This window comes from Mustela nigripes, chromosome 4 (genome assembly GCF_022355385.1).
Source record: "Mustela nigripes isolate SB6536 chromosome 4, MUSNIG.SB6536, whole genome shotgun sequence".
NCBI lineage: Eukaryota > Metazoa > Chordata > Mammalia > Carnivora > Mustelidae > Mustela > Mustela nigripes.
In genome coordinates this window covers 14,430,701-14,447,191 of record NC_081560.1, presented here as the reverse complement: position 1 = coordinate 14,447,191, position 16,491 = coordinate 14,430,701, and the positions used below count along the sequence as shown (strand labels likewise).

At 40.9% G+C, this 16,491-nt stretch overlaps 1 protein-coding gene across 3 annotated transcripts in view; it reads left to right on the top strand.

The window, feature by feature from the left end:
• IFT56 (intraflagellar transport 56) overlaps positions 1 to 8,393 on the top strand; it is a 44,866-nt gene extending 36,473 nt beyond the window's left edge. For all 3 annotated transcript variants that reach the window (XM_059396314.1, XM_059396313.1, XM_059396315.1), the window contains 2 exons: positions 5,023 to 5,156; positions 6,094 to 8,393. In XM_059396314.1, the coding sequence (XP_059252297.1) occupies positions 5,023 to 5,156; positions 6,094 to 6,205 (246 nt within the window). In that variant the 3' untranslated portion in view covers positions 6,206 to 8,393. The remainder of the gene's footprint in view (positions 1 to 5,022; positions 5,157 to 6,093) is intronic.
• Positions 8,394 to 16,491: the final 8,098 nt, after the last annotated feature.

The following is a 16,491-nucleotide window of genomic DNA, read 5'->3' as shown; positions in this document are numbered from 1 at the left end:
TTCTAAAGGTCGTGTGTGAGTCTTTAGATACCATCCAAGTAGAGATATTCATCTGGTAGTTGGAAACTTGGTTCTGAAGCTCAAGAAGGATGTCTCCTCACATCTAGAGACTTAGATTTGGAGAACTCATCAGCATTTCAATAGTAATTAAAGCCCTGGAAAAAAGATTACCCAGGTAGGGTAGGAAAGTGAGAAGAGTATAGAGTTGCAAACCAAACCTTGGGGAATACTTAAGTGCAAATTATAGACAGGAGAGACAAAGGAACTAGAAAAAGAATAAAAAAGCAATCAGATTTAGTAAAGGACTGGGACTCTATGTGTGTATGCGGGAGTGGGTCTGTGTATGTGTGTGTGGCGGTGGGGGTGGAGTTGGCAAGGAAGGGAGAAGGAGGGAGGACTTTTGGGTCCTAACCTATAGATAAAAAGCTTTTTGACAAATTAGCCTCAAATTCTGGAGCTCAGGTATTCATGTGAAAGGTCAGGGTTAGAAATGTAGTTTTAGAAGTTAATAGGGGCACCTGGATTGCTCAGTCAGTTAAGCATCCAATTCCTGATTTTGGCACAGGTCATGATCCCATGGTCGTGGAATTGGCTCCGCATGCTGGGCATGGATCCTGCTTAGGATTCTCTCCTCTCCTCTCCTCTCCGCCCTCCTCTCTGCCCCTCCCCTTTCCCCACCCATGTGGGGAAAAAAAAAAAGAAAGAAAGAAAGAGAGAGAGAGAGGAAAAAAAGTTAGCAGTAGTTAATGGTGGAGGTGGTGATAGTACTAGGAGTAATAGGAGTAGCAGAAGCAGCAGAGGATGGGAGAGAATGGAGGTTAACCAGTAAATGGGATGAGGAACCACATGGACACCAGTACTTAAAGGATAGGTAGAGTGACAGAGACAGAGGGTGAAGATGGACTTAAAAGAAAGAAAAGAACCAGGAGGGGGAGAAAAGTACTCTTCATTCCTGTTTTTCTTGTTCCTGTTATATCAAAAGCCAAGGAAAGAGGATGTCAAATATGCAACCTGATGGAGCTGTATGAGATTTGAGAAAACAATAGTGGGTAGAGAAGAGAATGAGATTAGAAAGCAGATTCAGTGAGTATAGACCACAGTAAGGGAGAAATGTGTTGCTAACTTAAAAGGGAAAACAAGGTTATGGGTTTGGGGTTGGGAAGTATTTTTGCAGGTGGAGGGAGAGTTTTTTTCTTTTAGAATATAAGTTCAGAGTGTATCTTTATGCAGAGGAGCTGTTGAACAGTGAGTTTAAAGATCCAATAGAGTAGGAACATTTCTGATGGAGGAAGACCCTAAAAGAGATGAGAGGAAGATGAGGTAAAGATCAAAGGAAGATAACGACCTTGAAAAACAATTTAGCATAACCTACTGTCTCGGTGGTCCCATGGCCACCCACTGCTTTGGTGAGTCACTGGAAGGGTTCACATGACTCAGAGTTACACTTGTGGCTAAGACTTATTATAATACAGAAAAAGCAGGAAAAAGACATGTATAGGAGAAGACTGGAGAGGTCAAGCCTAGACTTTTTTGCCCTTCCTCTCTGCTAATTGCACAATCACATCTTTCTCCAGCTGCAAACTACAGAGACATGTGCAAGATATCTAGGAAAAACAGAAAAAGCAAATAGGAAAAAAAAAAAAGGCAGAATTAAGTCCTAACATGGCAATAATTGCATTAAATGTAAATGGTCTAAATATACCAATTAAAAGACAGACATTGACAGAGTGGATAAAAAACCATAACTAATCTATGTTCTTTTTACAGAAACTCACTTCAAATACAATGACATAGGTAGGTTGAAAGTAAAAAGATGAAAAAGATAATATACTGTGAAATAGGTGGTTTTGTTAACAAACAAACATATGCTTAACATACGATCCAGCAATCACTTTCCTGGGCATTTATCCCAAAGAAATGAAACCCTGTGTCTGCACAAATACCTATTCCCAATGTCAACAGCAGCTCTATTTGTAATAACCAAAAACTGGAAGTAATCCAAGTGTCCTGCAGTAGTGAATGGTTAAACAAACTGGTTTGGCATGGACTACTATTCATTAATAAACAGGAATGGTGATGATAAGCCTGACTCCATTTCTCGATGTTTGACTGTTGACAGCTTTTAAGCCTCACCCTTTCCTCTTCCTCTTGTGCCCCACATCTGGACAAAGTGATAAGAAATGCTAGTCCCTTCTCTGATGACATCAAGTGGTTCAAACCACACAAGCCCCTGTTCCTGCTTGGGAACCTCATCCCAGCCCCACCCCCAACCACAATAAAAACCCAGCCAGTCTTCTTGCTTGCTCTCTCAGGCCATTTTGGACCTGCTTGAGAGGCCTGGCCTACTTTCCCCCACGGGCCTCAATTATATAAGTAATAAATCTTTCCATGCTCTCTGGGTGTGGCAATATCGCTCTTGGCATACAAACCAAACTTTAGGTGGAGGTCCCACCTGCTTTTTCAGAGTTATATAATAGGAGCAAACTATTGGTACACACAGTAACTCGGATTTATTTTTTAAAGATTTTATTTATTTATTTGAGAGAGAGCACCAGTCAGGGAGCAGCAGAGGGATATGGAGAAGCAGACTACCCACTGAGCAGGGAGCCCAATGCAGGGCTTGATCCCAGAACCCTGGGACCATGACCTGACCCGAAGGCATATACTTAACCAACTGAGCCACCAAGGCAACCCCAACTATCTTTTTTTTTTTTTTTTAAAGACTTTATTTGTCAGAGGGAGAGAGAGCGCACAAGCAGGGGAAGCAGTGGGTGGAGGGAGAAGCAGGCTCCCTGCTGAGCCTTATGTTGGACTCTATCCCAGGACCCTGGGATCATGAGCTTAGCTGAAAGCAGACACTTAACTGACTGAGCCACCCAGGCATTCCGTAACTCAGATTTTTTTTAACTGAAGTATAGTTATACACAATAGCACGTTAGTTTCAGGTGTACAACATAGTGATTCAACAACACTATGCTCACAAGTCTAGCTACTATCTGTCATCATACACTCTTATAAACCATTGACTATATTTCCTATGCTGTGCCAAAATAACCTGGATTAACAAGGAATAACAAGGACATTATGCTGAGTGAAAAAGCCAATCTCAAAGGGTCCCGTACTGCTTGATTTCATATATATATGTATATATGACATTTGTGAAATTATAGAATTTTAGAGATGTAGAACAAATTGGTTATTGCTGGGAGTTAGGGCTGGTGAGCAGGGAGGGGAGCACACATGACTGACTATTTACAGGTAGCACAGCCTTGTGGTGATGGAATAGTTCTGTATCTTGATAGCAATGCTAGTTACGTGAGTCTGCACATTTGATAAAATGACAGAACTATATGCACGCACTGTAGCAATGTCCGCTTCCTGGTTTTGATCCGGTGATATTGCACTAATGTAAGCTATAACTGGGGGAATTGGGTGAAAGGAACATGGGACTTCTTTGTACTATCTTCATAAAATGTTCTAAGAAATGAACCAACCAGAGTTATATCCAGCAATATAGATGCATATATATGTTAAGATATTACATCTTAACATATGTAAGACAAAAAAGAATATTTATGGTATTCTTAGAGATAAAATTTTGAGAGGCAAAATTTAATTATATTGTCTAAAGGTATATACATAAAATTGTAAAAAAAAAAAAACAACAAAGATTTTGACAGTCAAAAACTGATGACTATAAACGTTGGAATAGTAGTTGCTTCTGGAAGGAAGGAGAAGGTTGTGGTCTGGAAGGGAAACACAGAGCTTCTGTTTTGCTGTCAAAGTCTTGTTTCTTGACCTAGGTGATGGTTACATTTGCATTCAGGTTATAGGCACTGAACTGTACATTTGTGTTTCATACACCGTTCACATTGTTATTTTACCAAAAGTAATTTGAATAGATCATAGGAAGAAACCTTGAAAAGTAATAAGAACACTTCTTCCTGTGAAATGGGCAGAAATGAGGGAAGGATCAGTGAGAATACAAATATAACTTGAATTGGAGGGAGGAAAGTTGTGTTTTCCCTGAAAGAAAAACGCTAAGAGTACAATAGAGATTTTCAGGAAATTGGCAAAGGTTTAGGACAACAGTTTACAGGAATGGAGAGGTGATTCAGCCACCCTGAACAAAAGGGATGGCCTAGTAGTTTGAAGCCTTCAGTGAAATGGCAACACTACATTTATAATGGCTGGTCAACAAAACTCATCTAGGGGCGCCTGGGTGGCTCAGTCAATTAAGCATCTGCCTTTGGCTCAGGTCATGATCCCAGAGTGATCCCAGAAACCCTGCATCAGGCTCCCTGCTCAGCAGGGAATCTGCTTCTCCCTCTCCCTCTGCCTGTCACTCCCCTTGCTTGTGCTCTCTCAATCTCTGTCAAATAAATAAATGAAATCTTTTTTAAAAAAGAAAGGAGGAAAGAAAACTCATCTAAAGAGAATTTAGTGGTATTAGACATGCACTATGAGGCCAAGGAAATGTGTCATGTATTTGGGAAAGAGGTCTGTCAAAATGAATTAAACATTTAGAAGATTTGGTGTTTAGTAGTATCCATCTAGGCATTTTGAGAATTTAGGAACAAGGTCAGGGAAAATAATGTTCTCTTGGGTTGAACATGATCAGATTAGCATAAAATGAATGATAGTAGTTATCTACAGAATGTATGAAGGAAACTGGAATGATACCCTGCTCAAATCACAATTATCACTTTATCAAGATTATACTATAATTAGAAGAAATGATACATGTGTTGATTACAGCATAATTTGACTGTATGTAGAAAAAAATGTTATATTGTTGAAAACTGGATAAAGGTAAGTTGGTGTAAATCGAACCACGTCTCAAATTGTGAGTTTCCTTTTTGTTTTAATAAGAAATTGAAGTTCTATCTAGTTTGCTAACTGATGTTATCACTAACCATACATTTTTTTATACTGTTCTTTTTAAACAGTATCTTTACATTTAGTTTCATTCCATGCAATCTTTTGAATATAAGTATTATCACAATATTTTCTTTTAACCAGATGGGCCAGTTCTACTATTCAGCCAAAGCTTTTGATGTCCTAGAGAGGCTGGATCCCAACCCTGAATACTGGGAAGGCAAGAGGGGTGCCTGTGTGGGTATTTTCCAGATGATCTTAGCTGGGAGAGAACCCAAGTAAGTAATCAGACAAGAGACACTACCTCTGTTCTTTTGCAGGTTTGTAAAGGAAAAGAATTGCTTTCTTGGATGCCATCCTCTAAAAACCCAAAGCTATAATGATGTTTATGATGAACAGAAGATTAAGATGTTTCATATTTCTATATGACCTTTTTGCTCCAGAAATTTTTCATGTTGTAAAATCGGGTCATTCTTAATCATATGTACTAGGGACATTGAACATACTATGGCTTTCAAATATAAAAGCAATATCTATATTTGGATCCAAATGAATTGTCATTTTCATAGAAGTCTTTTTCAATCTCTTCTATTCTTTCCTTTACCTATTGGCTTTTTCATGTCTTTTAATTTAGGCTTCAAAGAATTAGGGATGGAGTGGGTATGGTTGATCATTCTTTTTTCTTTCACCTTCCCATATTCCAGGAAGTACCAAGACAGTAGATTATATAAAATTAAATAGCATACAGCTCCATTTGTAACAAAAATGAAAATACTTAAAACTAAATTTGTTTTTTTTTTTTTTTTAAGATTTCATTTATTTATTTGACAGAGATCACAAGTAGGCAGAGATGCAGGCAGAGAGAGATGGGGGAGAAGCAGGCTTCCCGCATCGGGCTCTCTGCTCAGCGGGGAGCCTGCTTCCCTTTCTATCTCTGCCTGTTGCTCTGCCTACTTGTGATCTCTCACTCTCTCTGTCAAATAAATAAATAAAATCTTAAAAAAAAAAAAAAAGAAAGAAAGAATTCCTGTTTTACTATGCCACCATAAAAATGGAAGGCTTGGAAGTTCATCACTGGCTTGTGAATATGTAGTGACATAGTCTATCACCGAAGACGTCCTGCTGGAAGTATGTGAGGAACAAGTACGAGTTCATTTTTCCTCTTAGTTCACACGCTGTATTGACACACTTTGTCCTTTCAAATCTTTTCCTCAGAGAGACCCTTCGAGAAGTGCTCCATTTACTGAGAAGCACGGGTAACACCCAGGTGGAGTACATCATCCGGATCATGAAGAAATGGGCCAAAGAAAACAGAGTGCCTGTCTAAAATAGCTCCAGAGTCTGAGGGAACCAGTCACCACTTGGATGTGTAAATGGAAAGCATTTTCCTCACGTTTAATATGAAACGCAGGGCTGTTCTCTGACATTTTCTTCCTTGCCCCTCGACCCTCAAGATCAGTGACTGACTTGCTTAGAACTAGCCTCCTGGCTGAGCTAAATGCCATGGTCTGCCCTGTGGCTCCTGTATGATCCAACTAGCAATAAGACTTTGGACTTGTCTGGTGCCTTTCTTCCAAAAATACTCAGAGAACTCTTACATAATTAACTGACTTTAAGGAGAATGGAATAATTTTTTTTTTAATATTGGCATTCTGGCATTTTCCTCTGGCTGCAAGGACAAATGCCTTTAATGCTCAAGAGTCACCATCATTCTGTCGTCTTCATCTTAGCCATCTGTACATTATCCCATTTTACTGGGGAATTCCATTAAGAATTTCATGATGCATTTTTTAATTGGGAGAGCAAAGGTTATAAATAGCGCTATGATTCTAAGAGGGCCAGTAAGATCCTTTATCAAACTCGTTAATAGATAATGGATTCTGGGGATTACTCTTGCAGTAATTCTGATGATAAATAACATGTTACAGTGGTAACAGGAGTAGTGGAGTTTTTTAAAAGGTGAGTACTATGAAAACAGTCTGTGTGGTACATTGAAAGGTATTCAAGAAATAGTATACAAATTGCATTAGTCACTTCTCCATTATATTTTAGGGAACAAAATAGGGACTTTTTTCATATATTGTGCTGAATAAATATCAATTTTGAAAGGAGGGCTACATAGATTATATGTATGCAGTGTGGCTGTTTATTAATGTAATGATAACAAAGCGTGAACTCTGCAGAGCTCTTTGAGGAAGGTCCTCATGGCCGGACTCTATCCTAAGTCATGGCATGTTCCAGCCCCATGTTTCGGAGCTCTCGCAACATATACCTATTATACAGCTGAGCAGTTTTAGACTCAACAACTGATTTTTCAGAAAATAGACATACATGTTTTTCTGTACCGGATTACCTTTGTTCCTACACCATGTATTTTGTTCCTATGAGTTTAAGGTCCGCAGAGTTACAGGTGTACCAAGTATAGAGCCATCCCTATCCACCGTGGAACTGAAAGTCCGTCCTAGTTCCTGGAGCACAACAGACAGCTTCGAGACCTCACGTAAGCATTGCCTCGGTTGTTGGACCCACGCCGCGGCATGCTCTGTGGCTGAGCTGTACAGAATGGGGCCAGGGACAGGGCCAGGGGCAGCTCAGGAGACATCAGTGACTGCAGGTAGCCTCTACCTTCTGGACATTTGCAAGGGGTCCTTTCAGTTCCTGTCTTTTGTCTTAGACCCAGTTCTAATCAGTTCAGAGCACAAGTCAAAACAAACTGGCGTGAATAACTGAATTTTAGAAAACAAAATTACATTATTTTTTGTATGCCAAAGCTTCTACTTTCTCATTAATGTTGTTCCTACTTTTTCAGTAGTTGGTTCTCGGCATCTAAGGTACTTGGTGGATCAGAGCTGGGCAGAACCTCTCTAATTTTTTAATTATCTTGTGATTCTTACTTAACGCTCACTTAAAATACTAGTAAACATAGTAGTGGAAAAAGATAGAACACCTCTGTGGCTTTTGGCAATAAAATTTGTCTTCCGGTTAATTGCGATTATTTTCAAATCTCCTATACTTGATAAGCTTTTCTACTGATGGTGATTTACTTTTAAATGAGCTTTTGTTGAATTTAACACTCTAGCATCTCCCAGCCATTTCCCAGTCTTTTGAGAAAAGCAGATACTCCAAACATAGCAATTCCTGGAATTTTAAACTGATTTTTAGAAAGTGTTTAATCTATAGAAGTGAGCCAAAAAAGCATAAGGACTAGTTTAAGAGGGATACCATCCAATTCTGTAGTAAGGATAGCTACTCCTGAAACATGTCGGCAGAGTCTCAAGATTGCAGAGCCGTGTTGCCTGGCGGTTTTATTCTGATACGTGATGACTGGGCAGAGAAGAGGGTGAGGCTGAGAAATGTAGCGTCATGTGTACAGTTCAAGACATCCATGTTCTATTTATAGTTGGTAGCAAAGATGAATTGCAAATGGAAAAACATTTTTAATTATTTTTGTACTTTAAAAGAATTATTATATTGTACTGTAATATACTCAAATTAAAGTTTATTATTTGGTCTTATTACGGTATCCTGTGGAGTGCGTTGAATGCAGGTCCTGGGTGTGTCATGTGCCTTCTCCCCTTTCTTGACCCCAGACTGGAAGGAAAAAAAAAATAAAGTCTGGGGGCGCCTGGGTGGCTCAGTGGGTTAAGCCGCTGCCTTCGGCTCAGGTCATGATCTCAGGGTCCTGGGATCGAGTCCCGCATCGGGCTCTCTGCTCAGCGGGGAGCCTGCTTCCTCCTCTCTCTCTCTGCCTGCCTCTCTGCCTACTTGTGATCTCTCTCTGTCAAATAAATAAATAAAATCTTTAAAAAATAAAAAAAATTAAAAAAAAAATAAAGTCTGGAGCTCCACAGGTACTCCTTATGAGAGAGGAAAGTAGGTATTTTTTTAGGAGCTTTCCACTAAGGCTGTGGTTCCTGCTGGGTCATATTAGGTTTGGCTGTCTGCTGAGTCATAGCTCATTTCAAAAGTGTTCTAGCCAGTGCGTGGTACGACACCTCACACAAGAAAGCTCGCTGATACTTGGTCACTGAATAATCAAGCATACCGTAGCTGGTGGAACAAAGGACTTGTGAGACCTGACCTCATGTAATTCTGACTCATCTAATTATTGCTTTATTGTGTGCCAAGCATATCCTGGGAGTCAGGAATGCAGAGAGAGATAATGAAAGTCCTGACTTAAGGAACTCAGTCCAACTGGACTATATACAACTAAACACAATAGTGTGTGCTTGTTGTCGGCAATAGGAACAAAGCTTTGAGAGAAAATAAGGCAGTGGGTTGGGGCTCCTGGGCGGGCCAGTCCGTTAAGCATCCAACTCTTGATTTCGGCTCAGATCATAATCTCGGGGTTGTGGGCACATCAAGCTCTGTGCTCAGTGCGGAGTCTGTCCTTCCTCTGCTGTTCACTCTTGCTCGCTCTCTCTAAAATAAATAAATAAAATCTTAAAAAAAAAAAAAGAAGAAGAAGGCGGCAATGGAATGTTTGTGTCCCTTATAAAGCGACACCTCCTGTGTATTGAGTGTGTAGTGTACAGCCTGATTGATGCTTTTTGTTGCAACAAAACCATTCCTTGAAATAAAATCTGGATGCCATATACAACTAGGAGGGACCACCTTGGTGGTTGGGGCAAAGCAGGGGAAAGAAGCAGATGTAGCAGGGCCCCCACTCAGGCTGCCCCTCTCAGGGTGACACACAGACCATATATGGAGTGAGGCACCTAAACTGTGCCTAAACTATGGCTACATCTAATTTTATTCATCATAGTTTTTGTATATCCATTCATGTATTCATGTATTTATTTGGTAAGTTACTTACATCCCACTGTGTTCCAGGAAAGGTTGGTGTTAAATTACCAAAATACATGCTACAGAGTATAAATAGAAGGCATTTGAGAGTAAAAGAAGCCAAGACTAGAGTTCATACACAAAAGGGCATACCAGAATCACTAGAGATGGGCCAGAAGTTCACCTTTAGGGTTCCTACTGACTAAAGCAAAGAGTGAAATATAACCACATAAAAAACTCACAGTCCACCTATATGAATGAACTCCCTATTGGGAAGAAAAAGTTGGATTCTCAGTGATCTCTGATTGTTTATGGGATTCTAATTAGGGTTTCTGCACTCTGAGACATGACTACATACTTCACAAAAATTTCAAGGGAGTCCTATTGCTTCCTGAAATGTACGGGTCATTCCTACTATGTACAATTAAATAATTACACTTGCCCTTGTTTTTTATTTCCTCTAGAAACATATAATTATACTCTCCTTTGCCATTTTTTTTCACCAAGGAGTAGTTATTAATATGGTGGAGCTGAGACATGTTATTCACGTTTTTAAAATTACAAGTTGGAGTGCCTGGCTGGCTCAGTTGGTAGAACATGTAACTCTTGATCTCAGGGTCGTGAGTTCAAGCCCCATGTTGGGTGTGGCGCCTACTCGAAAAAAGAAGAAATTACAAGGGTGTGTTGGGGTGAAAATGTGGGTAACAGTGACCTAAAGAATAATTGCAAGGTACTGTAGAAGCAGTGGAATGATGGGATAGTGTAACTTATACATTTACTGAGGGGATTCAATAAAGAAATTTAGGGGGGCGCCTGGGTGGCTCAGTGGGTTAAGCCGCTGCCTTCGGCTCAGGTCATGATCTCAGGATCCTGGGATCGAGTCCCACATCGGGCTCCCTGCTCAGCGGGGAGCCTGCTTCCCTCTCTCTCTCTCTGCCTGCCTCTCCATCTACTTGTGATTTCTCTCTGTCAAATAATAATTAAAATCTTAAAAAAAAAATCTTAAAAAAAAGAAATTTAGGGATATTTGTTTTCCCTCTTGTCATGTAAATAGCTACATAATATTCTCAACTTTGCCTCTTGGCCTGCAATGCTTAAAATATTTATGATCTGGACCTTTTCAGAAGAGGTTTTCAGTTGAGCTCTGCTCTAGAATATTGCCTTATGAGCCTCAAGTGAAACTTCTTGCAGTGGAACATTTAAGAAGACAAATTGTTGGGACATAACTGAGCTGCCACACTCTATGTGCCCACTGACATGAAGTATCTAAAGTGTCAAATTAAGGTTGCCTGGGTGGCTCAGTGGGTTAAAGCCTTTGCCTTCAGCCCGGGTCATGATCCTGGGATCGAGCCCCACATCAGGCTCTCTGATCAGCGGGGAGCCTTCTTTCCCCCTCTCTCTGCCTGCCTCTCTGCCTAATTGTGAACTCTGTCAAATAAATAAAATCTTTAAAAAAAATAAAGTGTCAAATTCACAGAAGCAAAAAGTAGAATGGTGCTCCCCAGGGACTGAAGAGAAAAGGAAAAGAGAAGTGGTTTAAGGGGTATAGTTTGAGCCCTCCAAGATGCAGAAGTTCTAGAAATCTGTTTCACAACAATATGAAGATTGATTAAAACATGATTAAGAGTGGCGCCTGGGTGGCTCAGTGGGTTAAGCCGCTGCCTTTGGCTCAGGTCATGATCTCGGAGTCCTGGGATCGAGCCCCACATCAGGCGCTCTGCTCAGCAGGGAGCCTGCTTCCCCCCTCTCTCTGCCTGCCTCTCTGCCTACTTGTGATCTCTCTCTGTCAAATAAATAAATAAAATATAAAAAAAAAAAACGTGATTAAGATGCTAAGTTTTAAGTTATGGGGTTTTTTCAATCACAGTGAAAAAGTAAAGTTATGTAAAAATCTATGCCCTACAAATACTAGTTTTCCAGAACAAAGGTGGAGTGACTGGCTAGCTGAAGAAACAGACAAAGACGACTCCAGAACAAAGAGCCCAGGAAACCACCTGAATCGTTCGCCTCGGTTTTCAAGTATCAATGTTACTCCCAATATCCCCGGCTCTTTGAACAACTTTTCTTGCCAAAGGCTAATTTATTTTCTTTGGATACTTTCATCAGCTGCTGCAAGCCAACAGAATTTAATTAACTCACCATTAGTAAAAGGCTTTCCATGCTTGTTTAACAAAGGAACTACTCAGAACCGGGAAGCAATTCCGTTGTGATTTTTTTGACCTTTGTTTTCCTGTGAGTTGGGATGGCTGTAATGAATGCTTTGTCTAGTCACGTGGCCTGTACTGCATTCTCTCCCCACTACCACGGTGTCATTACCTAGTAAGTAAGATGGGTCGCCTCCTAATTTGATACAAAAAATACTTCACACCCCACAGTGCCTTAAAGGTTCTACTACCACAAGATGATTACTGGAGTTTCTCTAATTATCAAGTGTGTGGATCCTAATTATATATTAAATGAAGGGAAAATGTCCACTAGAGAGATCTGGGGACCCATGAGGGGTTGGCCTTTGGCCAGAACTGTATTTATTACCTGGGGCCCCCACTCCAACAGTGGGGTCATGGCACATTCTAGGACCCTGTATCTCGGAGTCCTCAAAAGAGCTGGGGATTCCTTAGTGTCCTGTCACCTGAGTAAATGGCCAAAAGTCCTTTGGGGGAAAGGACTGGAAAAATCGTGAAATATACATGCATATATGAACTAACAGTTCTATGAGTTTTAGCAAATGCATACAGTCATGTAACAAGCACCAGATAGATAGATAAATGATTTGGTGTTGTACAATAAAGTTATTTTTAATAAAGAAACCCAGATTTAAGTTTATGCTCACTCTCTAAGGTCACAAACACTATTCGGAGACTGGGATTTGACCTGGGCATCTTTCCAGGGTGGCAGAGGAACTAAAAACGAAAATTAAAGGAACGCTGATGACAAAGAGAACTAAAGCTGGGGCCAGTGGGGGAGGTGGAGACAAGTTGAGAACAGTCAAAACTCGAATCAATTAGAAAAAAAAATCTGATCGATAAATGGCATTGGACTTCTCAGCAGCAGCTCTGGAAGCTATGAAACAAAGCTGCAGTGCCTTAAGAATTCAGAGGGAAAATTATTTCCAACTAGAAATTGTCATTTAAATATGTAGCAGAGGGGCGCCTGCGTGGCTCAGTGGGTTAAGCCGATGCCTTCCGCTCAGGTCATGATCTCAGGGTCCTGGGATCGAGTCCCGCATCGGGCTCTCTGCTCAGCAGGGGGCCTGCTTCCCTTCCCCTCTCTCTGTGATCTCTTCCCTTCCTCTCTCCTACTGTGATCTCTCTCTGTCAAATAAGATAAAAATTAGGGGCGCCTGGGTGGCTCAGTGGGTTAGGCCACTGCCTTCGGCTCGGGTCATGATCCCGGGGTCCTGGGATCGAGTCCCACATCGGGCTCTCTGCTCAGCGGGGAGCCTGCTTCCTCCTCTCTCTCTCTGCCTGCCTCTCTGCCTACTTGTGATCTCTCTCTCTGTCAAATAAATAAATAAACTCTTCAAAAAATAATAAAATAAAATAAATAAAATAAAAATTAAAAATAAATAAATAAATATGTAGCAGAACAAATTTCTTTTCAGACATTCTTTTCAGACAAAAATTATCTCCTGAATTATGTGCTAGACCAAGCACATGCGGGGAAAAAAAACAACTAAGGAAACAAGAAGACACAGCGTGTAAAGAAGTGAGGACTCCAGGTTAAGAGCCGGTGAAGGGAATGTCCAGGGTAAAGACGGAGACATACTTCAAGATGCTGGGCAACAGTCTCAGAGGTCAACCAGTACAGACCGGAGCAGGTCAGAGGCTCCAAAAAAGACTCATTCAGGATTAGGGGTGCCCGGGTGGCTCAGATGGTTGGGTGTCCTCCTTCAGCTCAAGTCATGATCTCCAGGTCCTAGGATAGAGCCCCACATCAGGCCCACCCACCCCCTCAGTCCCCCCCCCCCCCCCCCCCCCCCCCCCCCGCTGGCTCAGCAGGGAGCTTGTTTCTCTCTCTCCCTCTGCTTCTCCCCCTGCTTGTATGTTCTGTCAGTCTCTCTCTCAAATGAATAAATAAAGTCTTTTAAAAAAAAATACCTCATTTATTACCATAGTGAGAAGAGAGTTTGGAAATCAGCTCCATAGAAAACAAAGCAAATGAGACAATCATCATTCAAATATGCAGGGAAGGAAAAGTAATCATAACCAACTTCATGGGTCAGCTGTAAAAAGCATTTATAGGTCATAAAACTATAAGCACTGAACACCGATCCAACAAAAAAATAGATCCAACAGTTTTAGGAGGAGAGGGAATAGAAAGTGACCATGTATGGGGAGGGGTGGGGGCGGGTGTGAGGAAAAGCTGGCTTCATATCTCATTGCACAAAGATAAAAGGGAAAAAAAGGCTATAATTTAGATCTAACAAGCAGGGGAAGTCAAGCAAACCAAAGAATCGCAGAGATGAGTCATATTTGCAGGAAACACCGTATAATTTTACGGTGTAGCTGAGAAGATATCATTGAGAACTGAGCCACAGCTGGTCATGAAGGAGAAGAGTAAATCCAACCCTCCGGGTTATGTGCTTAATACCTGCCAGACCGACACATAGCCCTGGGGTCCCCGAATATACATACATATTCACCAAAATAGCGGGTCCAGGAAAACGCATCTTCTTCAAAGACCAGTAACTGATTGGGCACCTCAGTTGTTAAGCATCTGCCTGCAGCTCAGGTTATGGTCCCAAGGTCCTGGGATGGAGCCCCGCATCGGGCTCCTGGCTCAGTGGGGCATCTGCTTCTCCCTTTGTCTCTCCCCGCTGTTCATGCTCTCTATCTCTCTGTCTCAAATAAATAAAATCCTTTAAAAAGTTGTTAAAAAGAAAAAAGATGAGTAATTCAAACGAATGAATGGACAACACTGCTAAGGGTCTACAGAAAAATAACACAAAAGAAAAGGAAGGAAGGAAGTCAAATGGTAAACAAAAAATATCACCAGAAAATTGGTGAAATGTACATGAAAGCTGTAACCAAATACTTTGCTCTGACAGAAAGGTAGAAAGTAGTAGTAATTCACTGATATTTCATCTTTAAGGCATCATTAAAGGGAATAGATCAAATGTTACGTAACTGTAGTTTACAGTTCCAAACCAAACAAAGTATAGGGGCACCGGGTGGCTCAGTCGGTTAAGCATCTGCCTTTGGCTCAGGCTATGATCCTAGAGTCCTGGGATCAAGCCCCCCATCAAGCTCCCTGCTCAGTAGGGAAGTCTACTTCTCCCTCTCTCTCTGTGATCTCTCTGGCTTTCACTCTCTCTCAAATAAATCAAGTCTTTAAAAAAAAAAATTAAAATAAACATAAAGTGGAACAAAGAGAAAATACTGGGGTACCTGGCTGGCTCAGCAGTTAGCGCATGTGACTCTTGATCTTGAACTCCATGTTGGATGTGGTGATTACTTAAAAAGTAAAATCTTAAAAAAGGGAGAGAGTAGGGGTGCCTGGGTGGCTCAGTCGTTAAGCATCTGCCTTTGGCTCAGGCTGTGATCCCAGGGTCCTGGGATCAGGCTCCCTGGTTGGCACAAAGCCTGCTTCTTCCTCTCTGACTCCCCTGATATGTTCCCTCACTCTCTGTGTCTCTGTCTGTCAAATAAATAAAATCTTTAAAAAGAGAGAAAGAGAAAATATTAAATTTCATCCTTGGTCATAGTATGGAATTAGAGACAATGTCAAAAAGAAATTGAGGATTAAGCGTATTATAAAATGACCTTATTAGAATAAAAATACAAACCTTCCAAATTATCAGAAGTAACATACATTAAACAAAGCAAACAGATCACTTTAAGGGGGATTTTTGAAGAGGCTTAAAGGAGAAAGCATGATAGAAAATAATGTGTCAGATCTATGCTCAAACATACCTCTCGTGTGGAAAATGTTAATGGGCTGCCCTCACCTATTATAGGAAAACGATTGGCAGATTAGATCACAAAGCAAAACCTAATGCTGCTGTTTACACATAAACATTGATAATAAAAAGATGGGCAATAGCATAATTGGGCAAATGCAAATAAAAGAGAGCAGGTGTCACAACCAAACAGGGTTGAATCCAGGTCACAATCATTAAGCAAGTCAAAGAAACACACAAATACACTTTGAATGACAAAAGGCCCATTTCTCAATGAAGATATAACAGTTACGAATAAGCAATGAAAGAAATAGCATCAAAAAAAAAAAAAAATAAGGGGCTTCTGGGTGACTTAAGTCAGTTAAGCCTCTGATTCTTGGTTTTGGCTCAGGTCATGAGCTCAGGGTCCTCATCTGAGCCCCAGAGCGGACTCCCCACTCCCAGGGAGTCTGTCTCCCTCCCCCTCTGCCCTTCCACCGTTCATGCACATGCTCTGTCTCTCTGTCTCTCTCACTCACTCGCTCGCTTAAATCAATCAACCTTTAAACAAACAAAAATGATAAGAGCTAAAGATTCAATTTGTTGTAAAAGATTCCATTTCACAGCAGTTGAAAAGGAAAAAAATGTGAATAAACCATATAGGTGGGGCGCCTGGGTGGCTCAGTAGGTCCTTCCGCTCAGGTCATGATCTCTGCTCAGCGGGGAGCCTGCTTCCCTTCCTCTCTCTCTGCCTGCCTCTCTGCCCACTTGTGATCTCTGTCAAATAAATAAACAAAATCTTAAAAAAAAAAAAATAAAAGCATATAGGTAACTTATGTGTCACAACTAATAAAAAATATTGTTAATATAGCTCATGCCTTGAAAACAGAACCACTTCCTTTTCAGGGAACCCTAGAACATTCAGTAAAGCTGACTGTAAATTAGGCCAC